We start from the raw sequence: 19,101 nt of genomic DNA, 5'->3' as shown, positions 1-19,101 counted from the left end.
CTCTGCTCATAGTGGAAACTCAGGATTGAGACGAGGACACTAAGGGTAAAGCTATGTGCCTGGCTTTCAGCTCTGCCCTTGTTTTGGCTGGAAGCATCCCCAGGGTGCCAAGGGCCGGGGTACCACAGCGCACTGCAGCGCGCTGCAGCCCACCTGTGCCCCCTCGGCACCTGCCTGCGGCCTGGGCGGCTGCGGGGCTGCAAGCTCTGTGAGCAAACAAGGCGTCTGTTGCACAGAGCGCAGCCCTAAGAGGCTCCTGCCGCAGGATCGTTCGGAGCTTTCTTTGTAGTCTTACCTGGCCGCGCTCCTCGGTTTAAGAGCATCCCTCCCCACGACGAGGGAGTGAGCACATGTGCCCACGGACGTGGGAAGAACTGCCGGGGATGTGAATTTACACTTTCACCCACCCAGGTAGAGCGTTCCCACGCCGATAAGGAAGGGTGGATCAGAGGCTGCGCTATCTCGGGGCCATCCCCCCCTCCCCCGTGGATTTCAGTGGGTGGAATTTGGAAATACCAACACTTCTTTCTCTTTTTATATATATATTTATTTATTTATTTATTTATTCCCTTTCTACAGTTAAAGAAGAGCCCGATGGAGGGCAGAGGAGACGCACGGTCCTGTTCCGAACTCTGCCTTCGGCTCCTCGTGCGGGCAAAGCTCCCTCCGGAGGTGGGGCCCCGAGGAGCCGCACGCCGCTCCCCGCTCCCCGCGCCGGGGGCCGGTGCCCGGGGGAGCTGCCCGGGGCCGGGGCCGGGAAACGACCCGAGGCCGCGGCCGTGCCCGGCGACCCTCCGGGGCCGCGCTGCCCCCGGCCCCCCGCTCCGCCCGGGCTCGCAGCCGGCAGCGGGCGCGGCCGCCCGGACGGGACGGGACGGGACGGGACGGGCCCGGCAGCCCCGGCCCTGCCCGGCCCGGCCCGGCCGCCGCCTCCTCGCGCCCCTGCCCGGGGCCGGCCGGCGGGGGGCACGTTCCCCCCGGCTGGCCGCGCCGCTCCGCCGCCGGGGAAGGCGCCGCTTCCCTCGGCCGCCCCTCCGCCGGTTCTGCGCGAAAACGGCTGGGGAGAAGCGGGGGGGGCGGAGGAGAGCCGTGCCCGGGGCAGAGGGGCCGCCGCGCTCGTGCCCCCGCCCGGTGCGGGGCCGGCCCGCGGCGCGGGGAAAAATATCTGCGACTTAATCATCTTCACATGACGAACCCCGAATAAGAAAGAAGTGAGTAACGCCAAGAAGGGCGGGGGCGGGGGCGGGCGGAGGGAGGGAGGCGCGGCCGTGAGCGCGCCCCGCCGCCCCCCGCCGCGCAGCGCCGCGCACCCGCGCACCCGCCGCGGCCGCCACTTCCCGCGGGCGTCGCTCGGCGGCGGGCGCGCAGCCCCCGCAGGAAGCGGCCCCGCGGCCCGGCCCCTCCCGCCGCTCGCAGCGGGCTCATGCACTCGGCGGCTCCGCGGCGGCGCGGGCGGCGGGATGGCTCCGGCTCCGGCCCCGGCCCCGGCGGCGGGCGCTGAGCCGCGGCCCCCCGCGCTGCTGCCGCTGCTGCTGCTGCCGCTGCTGCTGCCCGGCCGCGCCGCCGGCCTGGAGGTGCAGCGCAAGTTCCTCTCGCCCACCCCCACCAACAACTTCGCGCTGGACGGCCCCGGCTCCCGCGTCTACCTGGCGGCCGTCAACCGCCTGTTCCAGCTGTCGGGGGGCGAGCTGGCGCTGCAGGCGGAGGCGGCGGTGGGGCCGGTGCTGGACAGCCCCCTGTGCCACGCGCCGCAGCTGCCGCAGGCCTCCTGCGAGCACCCCAAGGTGCTCACCAACAACTACAACAAGATCCTCCAGCCCGACCCCGAGCAGGGCGTCCTCGTCGTCTGCGGCTCCATCTACCAGGGCCTCTGCCAGCTCCGCAGCATGGCCAACATCTCGGCCGTGGCCGTGCGCTTCCCGCCGGGCGGCAGCGACGCGGTCACCGTCTTCCCCAGCATGCTGAACGTGGCGGCCAACCACCCCAACGCCTCCACCGTGGGGCTGGTGCTGCGCCGCGGCGGCGGCGGCGGCGGGGCGCGGCTGCTGGTGGCCGCCACCTACACGGGCTTCGGCAGCCCCTTCTTCCCCCGCAACCGCAGCCTGGAGGACCACCGCTTCGAGAACACGCCCGAGATCGCCATCCGCGCGCTCAACGCCCGCGGCGACCTGGCCAAGCTCTTCACCTTCGACATCAACCCCTCCGACGACAACATCTTCAAGATCAAGCAGGTCGCCAAGGCGCGCCACAAGCTCAGCTTCGTGCGCGCCTTCCTGCAGCGCGGCGCCGCGCCGCCCGCCCGCCGCCCCTACGCCTACCTGGCGCTCAACAGCGAGGCCAACGCGGGCGACAAGGAGAGCCCCTCGCACAGCCTGCTGGCCCGCATCTGCCTGGGCGACGCGGCCGAGGCCACGCTCAACGGCAGCGGCGAGACCAAGAAGCTGACCGAGTCCTACATCCAGCTGGGGCTGCGCTGCGGCGGCGCCGCCGACGCCTTCACCCGCCTCGTCTCCGTCTTCCCGGCGCGGGCGGCCTGGCGCAGCCCCTCGGGCCCGGCCGCGGCCCCGCCGCCCGAGGAGGAGCTGCTCTTCGGCGTCTTCGAGCGGGCCGGCCCCGGCGGCGGCGGCGGGCGGCCGCTCTCGGCGCTCTGCGTCTTCCGCTTCGCCGAGATCGAGGAGACGATCCGGGCGGCGCGCAACTCCTGCTTCGTCAGCCCGGCCGCCGGCATGGTCACCGTGCTGGACAGCGTGGTGCAGGGCACCGGCCCGGCCTGCGAGAAGCGCAACATCCAGGTACGGCGGGCACCTGCCGGGCCGGGCGGCGCCGCGGGGAGCGCCGACGGGGCGCCCCGAGGCTGCGGCCGGCGGGGGGGCGGCGGCCCCGGCCCGCCCCGTCCGCCGCCGCCCGAGCGGCCCCGCTCCGCTCCGCGCCCCGCTCCGCGCCCCGCTCCGCACCGCCGGCCGGTCCCGCTGCCTCGCCGGGCAGGCGCGCACCGCGCTCGGCACGGCGGAGCGGGGGGAGCGCGTGTGCGCTGCTGCGTGCGTGCGCGGCGGGGCTCCGCGGCGGGGCAGCGATGTTCCCCCGCTCCCTGCCGCACCAGCCGGCGGTGACTCAGGGGCTCGGCGTCCGGCCGTGCGCCCTGCACGGCCCGGAGGGAGGTGGCGGGGGGAGCGCCGCCAGCCGCAGCTGCTCCCTTCCCACGGCCCGTCCCGCCGCGGCCGGGCAGCCCTGCGAGGGGAGGCGCGCACGCGGGCGGCCTTGTTCCGGTGCCTTCGGGGGAAAAGTTTGCCGTTGTCACGATTCGTTACCAAGCGGACGTAAATGTTAACGCCAGATAGACGGCTGTTTTCCCTTTCGCTAAAGACGTGCGCTGTTTGGAGAGAAAGACAGAGAGAAAGAAACAAAGAAAGAGAGAAAGAGCTGCTTTAACTCTGCGTTTTTCCCTTCCTCTGGGAAGGATGCGTAACTCAGCTCCATCAAAGATCGTAAAAACATCTGTTGGATTTCAAAGGCAAGATAGAGCATTTGGGCTTGGGCTTCCCTGTGCAATGCCAGTGGCAAAGAGAGAAAGGTTTCCCATGGTAACCGAAGTGTTTAGCGTGGCATCTCCATGCTGCGTTAAAATATGTAGTCTTAATGCACTGGTTCGTAGACCTACTCTAGCAAAGTTGAATAGTTTTTCCCTGGTGGCAAACTACAAGCTGCCTGACAGCCAGGCAATCTGTAGCTGTCCTGGCTTTTGAGTTAATTCCACAAAGAGTCAGTGCATTAAACACTAGGAGCCCAGTCCTCAAGTTTTGGCATGGTCACGGCTCTCAGAGGAGGCACTGGGGGTCAGGAATCCTATTTACAGGGCAGGAAAGCACCCGCAGGTCTTGCTGGCTGGGGCTGATGCTCAGCATCCCTGCAAATCTGACACTCAGCACCTCGCAGGATTCTAGCATCTCTGTCAGACAGGTTGAGAGGAGGCACTGCGGCTAAGAAGTCTGGAGAGTGCTTAAGAGTTAGAGGCACAGTTTTAATTGAAACTCAATGGCAGAGAGACACCTGGTCCCCTAGAGCTTCCTCAGCACTTCTCGATGGTTGAGAAAACACTGCTTTTTCTAACTTCTGTTATTAAGGAAAATAATTGCAAGTAACAGCAGTGTAATAACATTTGAAATATCAAGTGCTATATCCAATAAGCTATTCAGACAGCTAATTCCCTAGTGATTCCAGAGAGACCCTGAGTTCACTGAGATGAGATTTCTCTCCATCTCTGAATCTGGCCTATACTGTGGATGCACTGCGAAGTGTAGTCCTGGTATCGGTTCTTTCCTCTGAACGTTCCGTGGGTGGTGGAGGAGGACAACCAGGAGTATGTTGTCAGTTCATTCTGCGAAGGAAGTCTGTGTTCCTGAAAGGGTAAGCAATCAGGTATGTGAGGTTCAGGGGAGCGAGCTAGAAAATGCTGAGCCTCCAGTCCTATGGAAGTCACTAGACATCCGCTGTGCTTAGCTTTGTGGTGAGATCAGGCTGCAAGAAGATTTGTTTAAATGGAAACAGCAGTGTGGCTGGTGATTATAAAGGGTGGACAGGGAAAACGGGGTTCTGGTTTATCTAGATCCTGGTGCTGAGCGGCTGTCCTCGAGCCAGTCATTTAATTGTAAGTGCCTCAGTTTCCTGATTTGAGGCACACTCCTGTATCTATTACTGTTATTCAGAAGCCTAACTCACGTGTTGTGAAAGATTACATTTGTAAAGCTGCTTTGAGATCCTTTGATGTCAAGTACAGCAGGATATAAATGAAGCATACTATTAATATTCGTTCATGCCTAATATTTCTACGCTTCCCATTTATTTGAAGCGTATTCCTCTAAAACCGCTGACCAAGCCTGCTGGGAAGCCTTCCTACCAGTCAGAAGGAGAGCCTTTCATTTTTTTTTTCTTTTTCCTTTACTTAATCATTAGAATTGCCAACAAGTTAACAAGCTGTTTTCGTTTTCAAGTCCCGGAGTGGCAGTGTCAAGAGAAGAGTTGTAATATTGTGTTTCTTTGTGCTGCAAAAATCTAACATCAATTTCCACCTTCAAGACAATGAAATACTCTCATACATTTTCTGTCCCAGCCCTGGGAACGCAGCAGGAAAATGTATTAAAGCAGCAGCTGGTTCAGTGGTGCAGATCAGTGTCTAGCTGCCTTCCCATTATAAGCTCCACTTTTCCAGCCGTTAGTGGGTTTCCAAGTTTTCTTTTGCCTATGCATCACAGATAGGTGCACCGGTATTATCAAAATTGTGGTTCATTAGTTCTTCCTGTAGTCTAGGTGGTTGGGTTTTAAGCTCCTTCTGGAAAAAAAATGAAAATCTAATGATGACCTGATTCATTCCGAATACATGTTAGGCTGAAGTAGTCGGTTGTTACAAATAGGGAGCACTGGCTGTTAGGCGTAATGCGGTGTGAAAGGAAAATCATTGTCCCCTTGTGTGTTGTTCTGTCTAATTGAATGCTCCTCTCCTGCAGCACTTAGCTGTGACTCAGCCGGGGAGCCGCGGCACTGGGCACGAGGGATGGCTTTTGGGAGAACGGGGCGATGGCAGGTCAGGCTCGTTACCTTCGGCGTGGTGGCAGGTGACACTGTGGGAGGTGGGCACCATGCGAGGGCTCGGACCCGGTGCCCAAAGTGCTCCCAGGCCGCTGCCGCCAGCCCTTGTCTCCAGCCGCGCCAGCCGCGTCTCGGGGCTGCCAGGACAGCCGGGGCAGCGGGAGCTGCGGCCACTGCGTCTCCCCAGGCTGGTGGCTGGGCCGATGTCTTGGGGGCACCCCGTCCCTGTCGTGGGAGCACTGACTTGCAATTAAGCACGTGCTTAATGACTTTGTGAGACATGGGGAAAGTGTGCAGGGGACCATGGTCTAGGTCAGCAGGTTGGTTGGTTGTTCTCGACGAGCGCCACCAAAAAGTCACTGCGGAGGTGGATAAGCAGAAGCAGCGTAGGGGAAGGAGGATGTTCCAGGGAAGGATTTGGTTTGGTTTGGTTCTTGATGGGCAGAGAGTGAGGAGGTGAGCTCTAGGTTTGGTTTCCCACAGCAAAAGTAGCTTTTTTGTAATTAATTTTATGTCAAATAGCAGGCTGTGTTTGTAACACATGCAGCTGAGATGAAATACCTGCCTGAAGTCACTGCCCTGTTTTTACTGCTACAAGCCTGGATCAAATTCGGACCTCAGCCTCCAGAATGGAGGAGGGTTGTAAGCTCTCTTCAGCAGCCTGTCTTTAACGTCAACAGCAGCAATGTGCTGACAGTGCTTACCGAAGCCTGTGGACACCGAGCGGGTTAACTTCATCTCTGAACTATTCTTCCCAGCCGGATTGTGGCCCGCTCGGTGTGAAGGTCAGCCCCGTGGCACAGCCGGAGCGTGGCGCAGCTGCCAGGAGCCAGCGCCCTTGTGAAAACCGGCCTGGGGAGGCCGAGCAGGGTGCCTGCAGCACCACAGGAGAGGAGGTGATGGCCAGTTCTCCACGCTGCCTCCCTGGGTGCCCCAGCGCAGGACAGCCTCATGGCACCCTCTGGCCATGGCTGGTGTCTGTGTGTTGCACCGTCTGCCTTTCTGGACAGGGAAACTGAGGCAGCTACCAGGCTGTTCTGGCTCCGTGGTCCCAGCTGTGGCAGCAGCAGAAGGGTAAGCGAATGTGGATGTCCAGGTGTCCCTGCAATCCTTCCTGCTGCGTGCCCAGATGCTCGCTGATGTAGGGGTCTGAGATCAACGTGGGATAAAATGCACTGCGTGGCCAGCCAGGACTCTTGAGGGAAGCCGAGCTGGTAAGCCTGCCCTGGTTTCACCAGGCTCCTTACTTGCCTTCTGTGGTTTTCCATGTCAAGCCCCATGCTCTCCTAAAAACTCCCTGAGAGATAATGAGAGAAAGCAGACTCATATTCCTTAGATTTAGATTTAGATTTGCTACCCAGGGATCTGCATCACTCCTGGGAAATGTTTTGGGGTCTGCAACTCTAAAAAGGCTGAAAAACCCAATTGTTTTCTATGCTGAAAAACTTAGGCACAGCGGCATGGGATAATGATGCGTTTCAGCATTAATTCTCAAGTTTCTGGCTCTTGTGGCTTTGTGTCAGATCCTGCATGCTCATTGAACACAGTGCTTTGTGGCGTAATGATGAGATACCCACCAGTGAGTTTTACTATAACGGGCTGTTAAATAAAATGAACTCCTTGGGTAGACTGTATAAACAATTTCAGTATATGAATGCTTGTGCATGGAAATGTGGTTTGAAACCAGTAAGAAAATGTTCCCAAAGAAAAAAAACTCATATACACGTGGGAATATGACAAAGCAGCTACTCGCTGTCCAAGCACTGTGGCGTCTCTGTGGGATTGGGTTTTATAGGAGCTGAGTTACTTTGAAGTGCCGGTTTATACGAATTTAGAAATTCCAAACATGAAAATAAATGTGCTCTAACCTTACATCTACTCACATAAATCCAGAGGATTAGCCAAAGAAGGGAAATTGGGAATTTACATTTAATTTGTACATTAAGAATAAGGCAGGAATTCCTGCAGCAGACTTCATTTCTGCTTTTCACAGAAGGTGCTGCGTTGGAGGCGCTAGCACTCACCTGAAGAGGAGAACGCCCCGTTACTACAAAGTTAGTCGTATCAGTGACGTCTGTTTTAGTTCGGGGTGTTGCTTTACAAGACATCAGTGTCCCTTGCCTGTCAAGGTTTCCTCCCAAGCCTTCCTTGCCTGGGCAGCAAGTGGCCAGTCTGCCTGAGGGGCGGCTGCTGGGACCTCGGGTACCCAGGGGAGAGGCTCGGGCCAAAGCCTGAGCTTCGCTGAGATTTGGAGGACGTCAGGCTTGGACCCTGAGCTGGGTGCAGAGCACTTGCTCTGTCCCTCACCAGGTATTAGCTAGGCACGGCAGGTGTTAGCTATGTTTCCTTGGAAACTTAAGTCACTGTCAGCCTTTTACTGGGAATCAGGCACACACGGGCAGCTTGCAAATGTGGGACAGGAGCCGTGTGAATCTCGTCCTTCCAGGGAGGGGCTCGGCTCGGTGGTCCATGGGCTGAGTGTGCCTGGGGGCAGGCGAGTGCCCCCGCTCTTGGTGTGGGGCAGGGGTGTCCCTGGGGAGCCGAGGGCAGGGTGGGAACGTGCCCACGGGAGTCCCTGTGGCTCACACCTGCTTGCATCTCACGTGAAACAGGTCGCAAAGGGGAATCCAGTCAAAGTCACGGAAATGTCTGTGCCTGGAAACCAGAGGCTGTGTCTGCTTTAGGTGAGAGAACAGAAGATGGCTCCTGGCCTGCTTCTGAACCCTGGGGCCGGTGCTGCCGGCTGCTGCTGGCCCAGGCGGGATGGGAGCAGGGCACCCTGGCTGCGGGGAACCAGAGCCACCCCTGCAGGCTTCCAGAGAGCCACAGTCAGCCGCACAGGTATTGTTGTCCTTGATAAATAGAAACTCAGACTAATTTTGATCCATTGAGCTCATCAAATCTCCTGTAACTAAGTAATGGCTAAGGTGGAATACAGAAGAACCATTTTTGCCAAGTCCAGTGTTTTACATGGAGGTACGATGTCAGCCACAGTTGCTGACTGTCACGGCCAGAGGGATGCTGGAGGAGTCTGGAGAGGTGATCGCACAGGCATACGAAGGTGGTGAGCACATCTCAGTTGTCCGTTCATTCAGGGGTTTCAAACCACTTGTGTTTGCAGAGCCCTGGATGTTTTCCAGGGCAGGCGTTGAGCTCACAGACAAATGTGAACCTGCTCCTCAGGAGATCCAACCAGTGCTAGCTTGGCTGTGAGGTCTTGGCGGGTGGAAGTGAAGGAATTGTGGCATCTCTTTTCTGATTTTTGAAAGTCTGTTTTATTGTGATTGAGACGGAAGATGAGCAGGGCTCAGGGCAGAGGTGAACAAGGCACCTGGAGACGTGGATAGGTGCCTGGGGATGCTATAAAAACACCTCGCTCAGCCTGCTTCTAAATCCCGCTAGGCATCTATTTAAACATGTAGGCAACTGCAAACTTGTGATATTCTGGTCTGATGACCTCTTCCAGCAAGCTGCTGGAAACATAATAAGTCTGAGCCCCTGGCTGTGGTAATTTAATGCAAACACAAGGCAAGCTGGAGCCAGCAGCAGTTGGAAACGATCAGTTACGAACACCTGAGTGCCATCGCACACTACCTACAGCAGCGTGGCTGGGAGTCCCAGTCCGGCCGGTGCCGCAGTGTGCGAGCTCGTGCCTTGCAGCCCCCGCAGCACCAGGGCTGCAGGCGTGGATGCGTGACCAGCCCTTTGCACTGTGGTCACAACACCAAGGAGGTGATGGATGGGGTAAAAGCTCTGGGCCACGGGGAAGAAACGTGGCTGATGTTTGAAGGCTTTTTTCCCCGCACTGTGCCCCTTGCACAAAGGGGAAGAGGAGCTGGGATGCAGGGTGCTGCTGCAGCCCTGCACACCTGTAGACATGCATCTCTTGTTCTGAACCTCAGGGCTGTGCACAGGTCTGTGCTTGGGGAGTGCTATTGCTCTCATTTCACGTGGGGGACATACGGTGGTAGACCACCCGATCTGTGCCTTGTCATTGATCGGATGGGCGGCAGTGCCAGGACTTGAGCCAAGGTCCCAGGTGCTGGGGTGCTGCTGTGCCACTGTTTTGGCAGGGCACAGTGTGGGAGGGGGATGACCCGACCAGGCACCTGCTGGAAGGATCTGCTTTGCTTTTTTCTGTCTTTATTTATTTATTTATTGATTTTGTAGGGTAGGTAAAGAAAATACTGCAGTCCTTGTTTTCTTCTCAAGTGGGGATCTAACACCTTGCAGCAAATGGAGGAGGTGGCAGACTGTCGACAGCAATCTCCAACTTGGGAGAGACCAGCAGAATTTATTGGCATTTTGGAGCAGAGGGGCAGTGCTGGTTCCCACATTTGGGCAGCAGCTCTGCCAGCAGCCATGGGGATGGCTTGCTCCGAGAGGGCCTGTATCAAAAAGAGCCTGGGTGAGCCCTTGTCAGACGTGGTGTGCGGATGAGACAAGCTGATCCCAAAGCCCGTGGTGATTTTGCCTCGTCACCCGCCAAGTGACAAGCAGGGCTTGTCCAGTGTGGGGAGTGCATGGAGACACCAAATGCAGACCTGTGCTGGGGGTGGGACTAGGACGTCCCCGGGACAGGGGATGCAGTGTCCTGTGGCAGCAGGAGTGCAGCGGTGGCTGTTTGTGCGTCGAGCAGGGCTGACCTGCAGCTGCCAGCCCTGTGCTTCCCTCTCCACTTGAGGACGTGTTGTTTTTCAGAGAAAGGGTGGATAAGGGTGAGCGTGGGTATTCAGGCTTTTTCCTTATTGTCTTGCTGGGGCCTCTTTCTGCTTTGTCCTTCTCGGAACGCAGCGTGATTGTGAGTAGCAGCAGTCTCATGGGGCTGGACTGGTTGCTGGAACAGGGCTGCACATTTTTTGAGCCCAAACTGTTAGAGGGTTGCTGGTCTCACGGGATTTCAGCAGCTTGAGTGTTATTAGTGGCATTGGAGCATTAATCTCTCAATTCTAACCCAGAAGCAAAATTGTCTAAAAGTCTGGATTTTACAAGACGTACCTCTGTTATTTGAAGGAAATTTGGAATTTGTGTTCCTGTTTCTGTCTCATCTCTGTTTAAAGTATTACACTGCATCACACTCCTCGCTTCTGGAGCAAAAACCCTTCAGCTATTAGATTTTCATCCCACTGTCTGCTGACCGCTGCCAACATTTAACGGGTTGGGAGCTACTAGTGGCCAAAAGCCATCTCTGGTGGATAGTCTGATTAAAATGAGCCACTGAAAACCTGGTGTATTCTAGAAAATGTCTGCGTATGGAATTCTCTCTTTGGAAAGAGCTGGGAGAAGTTTATAGCATGATGATAGCACTCAGTGAGAAGGGTGAGGTTTGTTGTTTTTTAAATACTATACAAAATAGCAGTTTCCAGAGATGTTGGACTGTGACTCCCTGTCATCCTTTGTTATTTCTCATAGATCACGATTTTAACTGGAAGGTGCTGAAGTCATGTGCTGCTGCACGTGGTTCCCTGGGCAGCTGCGGGGTCTGCGCCGGGTGGCAGCGGGTTCAGGTGGGGCTTTGGGCAGTCGGTGTGGAGGGTCCTCACTTGGGAAGGAAACGGTAGCTGCCTCGATTCCCCTGTCCGGAAAGGCAGCTGGTGCAGCACACAGGCACTGGGGACGGACATCCACATCTGGAGAGCAGCTGACGCAGGTGGTGTCCCTGCTCTTGTCCTTGAGGATCCTGGGGAGGGGGGCGCGTGTCCCTGCGCAGCTCTCCTGGGGCAGCCCCCGGGGCAGCTCTGTGTCAGCACACCGCCCCCCCTGCGCCGAGGAGGGCTGCTCGGCCCCCCTTCAGCAAGGGGCTGAGGACAGGCTTCAAGCTTTGGGGAGAAACTGTAATTGTGATGCTAGTCCCTGGAGTCTCCTAGCTGTAATGTAACGTTGTGCTGAAATTTGGTGCCACGATGGGCTGCAAAATGTAGTGGATCTTCCCAAATAGTTTTGGAAACATTGGCCCCTGCAAATCTTGAAGGCAGCAGAGAAAAATATAAAATGATAGAGAAAGAGGAAGCTTTCAATGCTTTGACCAAATAGGAGAGGTGATTGGTTGCTGAATCCAACAGGACCATTTATTTTAACAAATTTTGAAATCATTCTGCAGATTTTAATTTTCTAATTGGGGGAAAAAAAAAGTACAATAAAATAGGACGTCCAAAGAAGAAGTGAAGATATAAAATATGGGTAAGTAAATAAGCACAGTGCTTTCAGATAGAAGCCTGGAGAAAGTCTTTTGCTTCACACAGGTGCTGTTTGTGCGATTGCTTGCGTGTGAGTTCAAGGGCTGGCTGCAGGTCAGAAGATCCTGTGTCCAGACCTTGATCCTTTCTCACTTTCCATAGCCATCCACTCAAGTTATTACTTGGATTTCCTCAGTCCTAAAAATGAGGGCAGAGGTCTCTATCTCATGTACATTAGTGTCAAAAAAAGGTATGTTTGTGAGCAGCATGTGTCCCTTAAAGCATGGTTGTTATGCCTTGATCACTTGTATGTTCAGAGGGCTCGCTTAATGAGCAGAAAGGCTTGCTCTAACCTTGCATGCCAAGCTCTCCAGCTGGCTGGGTGCCGGGAGCAGGTGGCGTTGCTTTTTCTGACCGCCCCTACCAAGACTTCTGAGCACATGCTGCGCGTGGCAGCCCCTGCGGAGGACTCCTCGTCCGCATGCTGGTGTGGGAGTGATGCTGCGAGTCAGGGAAGCACCCAGGTTTTATTGAGGATGCATAAAAGAAGAACAGAATTCTGCTTATTATCTCATAGCTTAATTGATTTGGCAGACTAATGAGGAAAATACAGGAAAATATTTACTATAAACTATGGCTAAATGAAGCAGATTTGAACTGACACATGCAAAAGACCAGTTGTGTTAGGTAAGAAGTTGTTACTCTAATGGATGCTTTTTTCAGCACGGTTGCACAGATGCCTTCAATGCACTTTGAAGATGTAAAGTGCTAAGTATTAGCAGTAGCAATAAGAAAAAAATAACCTCTGAAGATCGAGGAGCCAAACTGACTGTTCACCCAGGATTCCTTCTTGTGGGAAGGAGCTTGAATATTTTGAAATTGTGGTTACTGAAGCCAAAGCTAAGCATAAATGAGAAACACAGCTCGCGTGGTAGAAGGGGGCACTCTCCTCAGGAAAGAGCAGCTCAGAAAATACAGTCTGAATAAATCAGATGTCTTATTCCGAACAATTTCAATGGGGATGCTTCAGAGCATCCAGAATGCCCATGGAAGGAGGCACTGATAAATTCTCCTCTTTGTCCCTGCAGAACTGGTCAGAGGAATGGCGTTTCCAACAGGGGGGATTTAAAGGACAAACATACAAACTCTTGCTGCTCCAGTACTTGCTGTTTTGACTGTGACAACCCCTCTGGAGCCTGTTGTTCGTTAATCCTTCTGCCTGCCCATTCCAGGGGGATTTGATTGTATAATCTGAAGTATTGTATTTAATGCAGGATGAAGACCAGCATAATAAGCCTGACCAGTCTTCCTGGCAGCATGAAGGATATGCAATTTCAGTTAAAGGGCTGCATTTCTCTGCTTCGAGTGGTTCCCCGTTCAGTTGCTGGTGCTGCCCGTGGCTCTATCTCTGCAGGGTGCACGAGAGCAGGGGCACGGTGCTGAGTACCCCTGTGGGCGGGTGCAGGGCTGATGTGAGCAGTTTGATCTGAGCTGGCTCTGGCCATCAGCTGGTTGAAGGTCTCGGTCCATCCGTGCCTTTGCAGGCTCCCTTCTGAAACAGCTCCTCATTTGGGTTTGGGCAGTAGGTGGGCTCGGCTTGCTAGGTCAGCCCTGGTCCCATGTCCGGCTACAGATGCACAGCGTGCTTAGCCCCTCATTTTACAACAGATGAGCACTTCGGTCTTTGCTGGAAACTCCAGAAACTAGTGAAAGGCAGAACTAGTGATATGGGCACTCTGGGATGAACAGCAGCAAGGCCCTCACACACCTCTTGCTTCTGCTTGTAATGAATCCTGATTAATCCTTGTGCAACTGCTGAGCAGGTTTAAGGGGATGAAAAGTCCCAGGAGAATCACTTGTCTGCAGTGTTTGCTGCTGCTGGCCTTTCCTAATGGTGATTGTTACTGTGCTTGCTTGGTTTCACTCATTATTTGCTCTGCTTGCTTAATCTGAGGGACACTGGTCTGAATTCCTTGGTCGTTTCAATCAGGTGAGTTTCCCAGGGGAAACTGCGAAGAGTGAATGTCAGAAGCGGGAAGGAAAGAAAAGGGGTTGAGTCAAGAGTAGGGAGGGGGAAGAATGAGTTTTATAAGACAGGAAAAGAAAAGTTCTCCTGTAAAATAAAAATGAAGATAAGAGGCTGAAAAACTGCCAGGCATCAGGAACTCTGCAGAAGCCAAGGAGACGCTTTTTGGCGTGGGGGTGACATTTGTCTGCTGTGGAGGGGAGGAGCTGCTGAACTGATACAGTCATTTTTCTCTCTGTGCAACCGATGCATCTATTCTGCTGGATGCCGCTGGCTTTGGTACAGTGAATGCTCGTTTGTCAAGGGAATGGTGATTCATGGGGATTTGACAGAGGGAATCTGTTGATAGTTTTTTATAAGCAATTACTGCTATTCAGCAAGCCGTTAACTTTCCTGTCTCATGGCGGGAAGGCTGCCGCTGGGCAGGAGCAGTTCGGTGCTGGGCTGTGAGCAGCCAGTGCCAGCCTGGCTTTATTTGAGGCAGGGGAGAGCCTCACTTGTGTGCGCAGCGCGGCGGCCAGCCCAGCGCGACCTCCCCATTCTCGAGACGCCGGCTGAGAATGCAGCAGCAGAAGTGACATTCTGGTAAAACCTGGGGCAAAGCTGTCATTAGTCCCCTGCCCTGCTCCCGTCCGCCCTGCCAGGGGCAGCTTCATGGCAGTGTGATAAGAGCGCCTTTCCCTGCGATGTTTGGGATTTGTCCCCAAGCAGCGGTGGTGCCGGGGCCGTGGTGCTCCCGCTCGCACCCACGCTGGGTGGGAGGCAGCCGGGGAGCGCGGCTGCACGCAGTGGCTGCGGCTCCTGGGACATAAATAAACACGGAGGTCGGCAGAAGTGGTCCCAAGAGCCGTGTGAGTGGCCTCTCGCACACACTTCAGGCCCTTCAGGGTAACATCTGGGCAGATGCTATCTGCCGGCATCGGTGGGGTTGCGCCGGTTTACGGCACCAGGAATCTGCCCCCTGTGTCCGGACAGCGCTGGGCCGGGGCGGCCGCTGGTGCGGTGGTGCCATGCCCTGTGGCTCCCCGCGGGCGGGACGTGGTCCAGGTCACAGCTGAGAGCAGACAGATCCTTGTTTGGATAGCCCGTTAGTTGTGCTACGCTGGTGGCTAGCAGCGCAGCGTGGGCCAGGGCTGGCATTGTGCAAAACACAGCAGAAATGGCCGCTTCCTTGCTCAAGAAACTTGTAGTCTGAGTAAACAGCAAAAACAGGGTGCAAATGTAATTTTAAGCCTTTTATAAGGAAGTCTGCTGTGCAGTATGGGTGCTGATTGCTCAGTGTGGATGATTCTTAAGAAAAATGCAGCGAAATTGCATTTTTCAGTGGTGCTCAGCCTGAGTGCCTCAACTGGTCAAGAGTGCACATTGATTTGCCTCCCATTGCCTAAAAAACATGATGGGAAGTCAGAGGAGCTCTCTGATAATGCCCGCCTTTGCGGCAGCACTACAGTTAGAGACCGCTTACATCTCAAGTGCCTTAACAGTGGAGTCCTCTTCTAACGATGACATTTTCCTCCAGGCATCCTAAAAAGCCTGTTTTTGACAGCTCTGGTTGCAACACTCTGGCAGATAAACGCATGATTGTGTGTACAAACTGCTGGCAACACTGGGAGGGCTCCGAAATGAATAGGCTGTGCCTGGGGAGGGATTCTGTGGCCGAGTCTGGGTTCTGCCGGACACAGAAGGGGGCTTGTGCTTTCTGTTTTCATAATGCGACTGAGTCTGCTGGCCACCATCTCTCACTCTGCCCATTTTGTTATGGTGCTTGTGGAATATTTCCACATTGGTTTTTAGCTTCTCTCCTTGTTCAGCTTTGAATCCATGCCCTGCTATTCTCTTCGGACAATATCCAAATTATTTTCAATATTCTGTCTGCAGTCAGAGATTTCCCTGAGTCATACCTAAATGTTAATAAAAGCCTAATGGTTTATGTTAAGGAAGGCGGGAGATAAGGCTAGAGCCCTTTTATCACAGAAGTTAATGGCCTGAAAATGTCAGTTGTGTGGGAGCAACTGCCAAATTTTGAGCCTATGAAGACGATTGCTAAGTCCCACAAATCAACAAGTTTGGAGCGGATTATCGGATACTGGCTATGTCATTTTCCCAGGACTCCAGGCATGTTAGGAGCCAACACTTTAATCCACTCTGATACGATGCATGAAAGGGGTGGGTTTGCTTTCCTCTCACTGCTGCACTGCAAAGCTTTCAGGCTCTCTGTAGTACAGTAAGGAAGAGCTTGCTTGCTGAAAGCAGAAGCTGCAGGGCTTCTTTCTGAACTGCAGCCTGGTTTTGATTCAGAAATAAACTCCCATCTTTGCTTAAGAACTATTTTTAAGGTCACAAAGACAGGATACAAAAATCAGTACATTTCATGGTTTTCCTGAGTGCTGCCTCACCACTCCTCTTCCTCCTTCTGTTTCCAGCAGACTTCCTTCCGAAACCGACATCCTGCGAGCCTGCCTCTGGGGCACAGCGCACAGGGCTGGGGGACTGGTAATGGAAATTCTGGTAAATTGCTTCTTCAGTTTGTGCCGTTCTAGGCCTGGGATAAAGGACTGAACTTGCACTGCGAAAGCAGCTGAACACTTGAGCTCTGATGTGGTTGGAAATGTTTCATCTCTGTCCCGTGTTGTCTTTCTGATCACACTCGGGTTAATCTGACTAACCCTCCTCTTAGGAGTTGCTCCTTGGTTTGGGTTCATTTGCCCCATTTTTGAAATTTTGTAGAAATACAAAGTACACCCTCCTTGTGAGCGTGTGGGACGGCAGCGCCGCTGCTCACTTTGTGCTGGTCTTGGGCTGTTGGCGGCTTGTGCCCGGGGCTGCTCCCCCGTACCCTGAGAGTGGCAGGGGCAAATGTGTTGGGTGCAGAAGGACCTGGTTCTAGGCCCCCCCTTCAATATTTCTGTGAGTTACTCAGTATCCGCAGCGTGTAGCAGAAGAATAATGGCAATGCAATAAATGCCCATAGGGTTGTTTTAAAATGCAAATGATAGAAAGGTACTGGTTTGGGAAGAAAAGTTTTATTTATGTCTTCCCCACTGCAGGGTAGGTCACTGTGGCTTAAGACGGAGCAAGATTTCACCCATTCTGTATCAAGAATGCCTTTCAGCACAACTTCTAAGTGAAATTTCCCAAGCTGCGGTGATTATCTGGAGTGATCGTCTGGTGCCTGCATAAGGATGTGACTTGGTCATATCCTGTTTACCCTAAAATGACAGAGTTAAAATATCTCCTCGGTGCTGTAGTTTACAGACAGAAGCAGCATATTGTGTCACCCCACCCTGGAGACCATGTGAGGGAAACACCATATGTCTCCTGCTTGTCCTTTGGAAGAGCTGATGTCATTTAAAGAAAGGTGTTTTAAAGGAAGGATGTATGTGACCAAAATAATGCCTGGCCTGCATTAGAACGGTTACATCCTGTTTACCATGAAAAACACTTTGCGTTTATATTGGGTCTGTAAAGCGTGATTTATAAACAGGCAGAGAGAGCAGATAAGGAGCTCCCATTGGCTTCAGCCATCTCTGGAAGGAAAGGCTTGTGCCCCGGGCTGGGGGAGGCCGGTGGAGGACCGACACCACTGCCCCCAGGAGGCTCCTCTGAGCGTGCCTCCTGGTGCCCAGGCTGCCCCGCGCCTCAGCCTCCAGCAGGAGGGAGCCCTGGGAGCCTCGGTTCCTTGATGTTGGTAAAGAGCGGTGAAGTGGAGCTAGAGATAAGTGTCCCCAGAACAAATAAATAAAACCAAGTGCCTTTCTGAAGGTTTGTCTGTGAGTGGAAAGAACCATTAAATCAGAAAAATGAATGGCTTGCCATAGCGTGTGTGTAGCATAAAGAAATTGCGTTGCCCAGTTACACGGGAAACACGCACTTGAGAATTTGGGCTGCAGTTGGTTTTTTTGTTTGTTTGTTTGTTTTGTTTTGTTTTAAAAGAATGAAATACTGTGAAACTGCAAAATATGTTTAGCAAAGTCACTTGCATCCAGAACATTTGATCCTTTCATCTCACGCCTGTATAAACCAAGCCGCAGCTCCAAGTGTGTCGCCTCCTCTTGGCGCTGTCCTGAGCAGAGGCCCAGAGGCTGGCCTTGTCCTCCAAACCTGCGATCAGGAGCTACTTCAGGTCCAGTGGCTTCAAACGAACTGAAGAGAGGGTAGAGCTGAATGCAGTCTGGTTCCGTTAGTGAAATAATACTGGTACTACAGGAATTGCGACACAAGACTGGTGCGCTCAGCCCAGGAAGGGAGGGATGTGCTAAACAGGCTGCTCATCAGCTTCTGTGTGGTAGAAGCACGTGGTCCGGTGTCCTAACAGATACAGCCTCAATCCCTGCATTTGTTCTGCTTAAATAGCACTCCCAAGTATTGTTTCGGAAGGGATATCCGTGGTACATCTGACTTCAGTAAGGCATAAAACATGCTTGGTGGCGGGGGTGTGGGTTGAGGTCCGTCAGCGGTCTCCTGCCTGACACGGTGTGCAAGTGCTTCCCACAGCCAGGGCCGTAATCGCCTCTGCTTTTAGGCTAGCACCAGTCTGCAAATACCTGCAGTTGTCGTCCTGTGTGCTGCATGCCAACACCCAGCGAGGGTGACAGCGCAATTGCGGCTTTTGAGATGAGCCTGAAATGACACTGCAGATGATGTGGTAATGGCCCTCGAAACATGCCCATCATTTGAACGGCGCCAGCTGCCCCCACAGCACTTCATAAAAGCTGCTGTGGGAGTGACAGCAGGTAAATTGTCGGCAGCAAGACTGTTGTGATGTTCAGACATTGTTGAATCCATCCACATTGTCTGAGAAGAAATTATAAGGAGAATCTCAGAGGATTCAGGGTGAGAGCGGTCGTAAATCTTGGGTGCGTCTCAGCAGGGAAGGAGAAATATGAAGCATCAGGCTAGTTTTTAAATGCTGCCGTCATGCAGTGGCGGTGCTAATTAATTTAGCACAGAATGGTCAAGTCTGTTGTCTTGCTGTGGGCCAAGTAAGCCAAATACCTGCTCACAGACTAGATCTAGGTGACGTAGAGGAGGAGTCCTTACATTTTTTCCTCTGTCATTGTTCTTTTGCACCTGTTAATGAATGGGAGCGGGAGCCTTGGTACCAGCCTGGACAGCTCTCACCAGCAGCTGGGCTTCTGCTGGAGCTGCAGCTCCTGGCTCGGGATATCTTCGGTTTAACTTTTTGTAATACAGCCAGCTCCTGCTCCCTCACAGCTTTGGGAGCAATTTGGCAAAAGAGACTGGAGGCAGATATTAAGGGTTTTGTGGTCTCATGTGCAGGGCACAGCTCGTACTTGCTCACCAGGGCATGGTGGG

At 54.2% G+C, this 19,101-nt stretch overlaps 1 protein-coding gene and 1 long non-coding RNA gene across 2 annotated transcripts in view; both read left to right on the top strand.

The window, feature by feature from the left end:
* Window positions 1–1,341: 1,341 nt before the first annotated feature.
* Window positions 1,342–19,101, top strand: part of PLXND1 (plexin D1) — an 80,890-nt gene continuing 63,130 nt past the window's right edge. Inside the window, exon 1 of the mRNA XM_083795530.1 lies at window positions 1,342–2,792. Within this exon, the coding sequence (XP_083651656.1) occupies window positions 1,461–2,792 (1,332 nt within the window). The 5' untranslated portion in view covers window positions 1,342–1,460. The remainder of the gene's footprint in view (window positions 2,793–19,101) is intronic.
* On the top strand, window positions 2,833–17,071 carry LOC310880168. The gene is made up of 2 exons (XR_014571493.1): window positions 2,833–16,293; window positions 16,833–17,071. It is a non-coding gene; the product is annotated as an uncharacterized lncRNA (long non-coding RNA).

The sequence above is a fragment of the Anser anser genome (assembly GCF_964211835.1).
Source record: "Anser anser genome assembly, chromosome: 12".
Classification (NCBI taxonomy): domain Eukaryota; kingdom Metazoa; phylum Chordata; class Aves; order Anseriformes; family Anatidae; genus Anser; species Anser anser.
The sequence above is the reverse complement of the archived record's forward strand: the minus strand, read 5'-3'. Positions and strand labels throughout refer to the sequence as shown.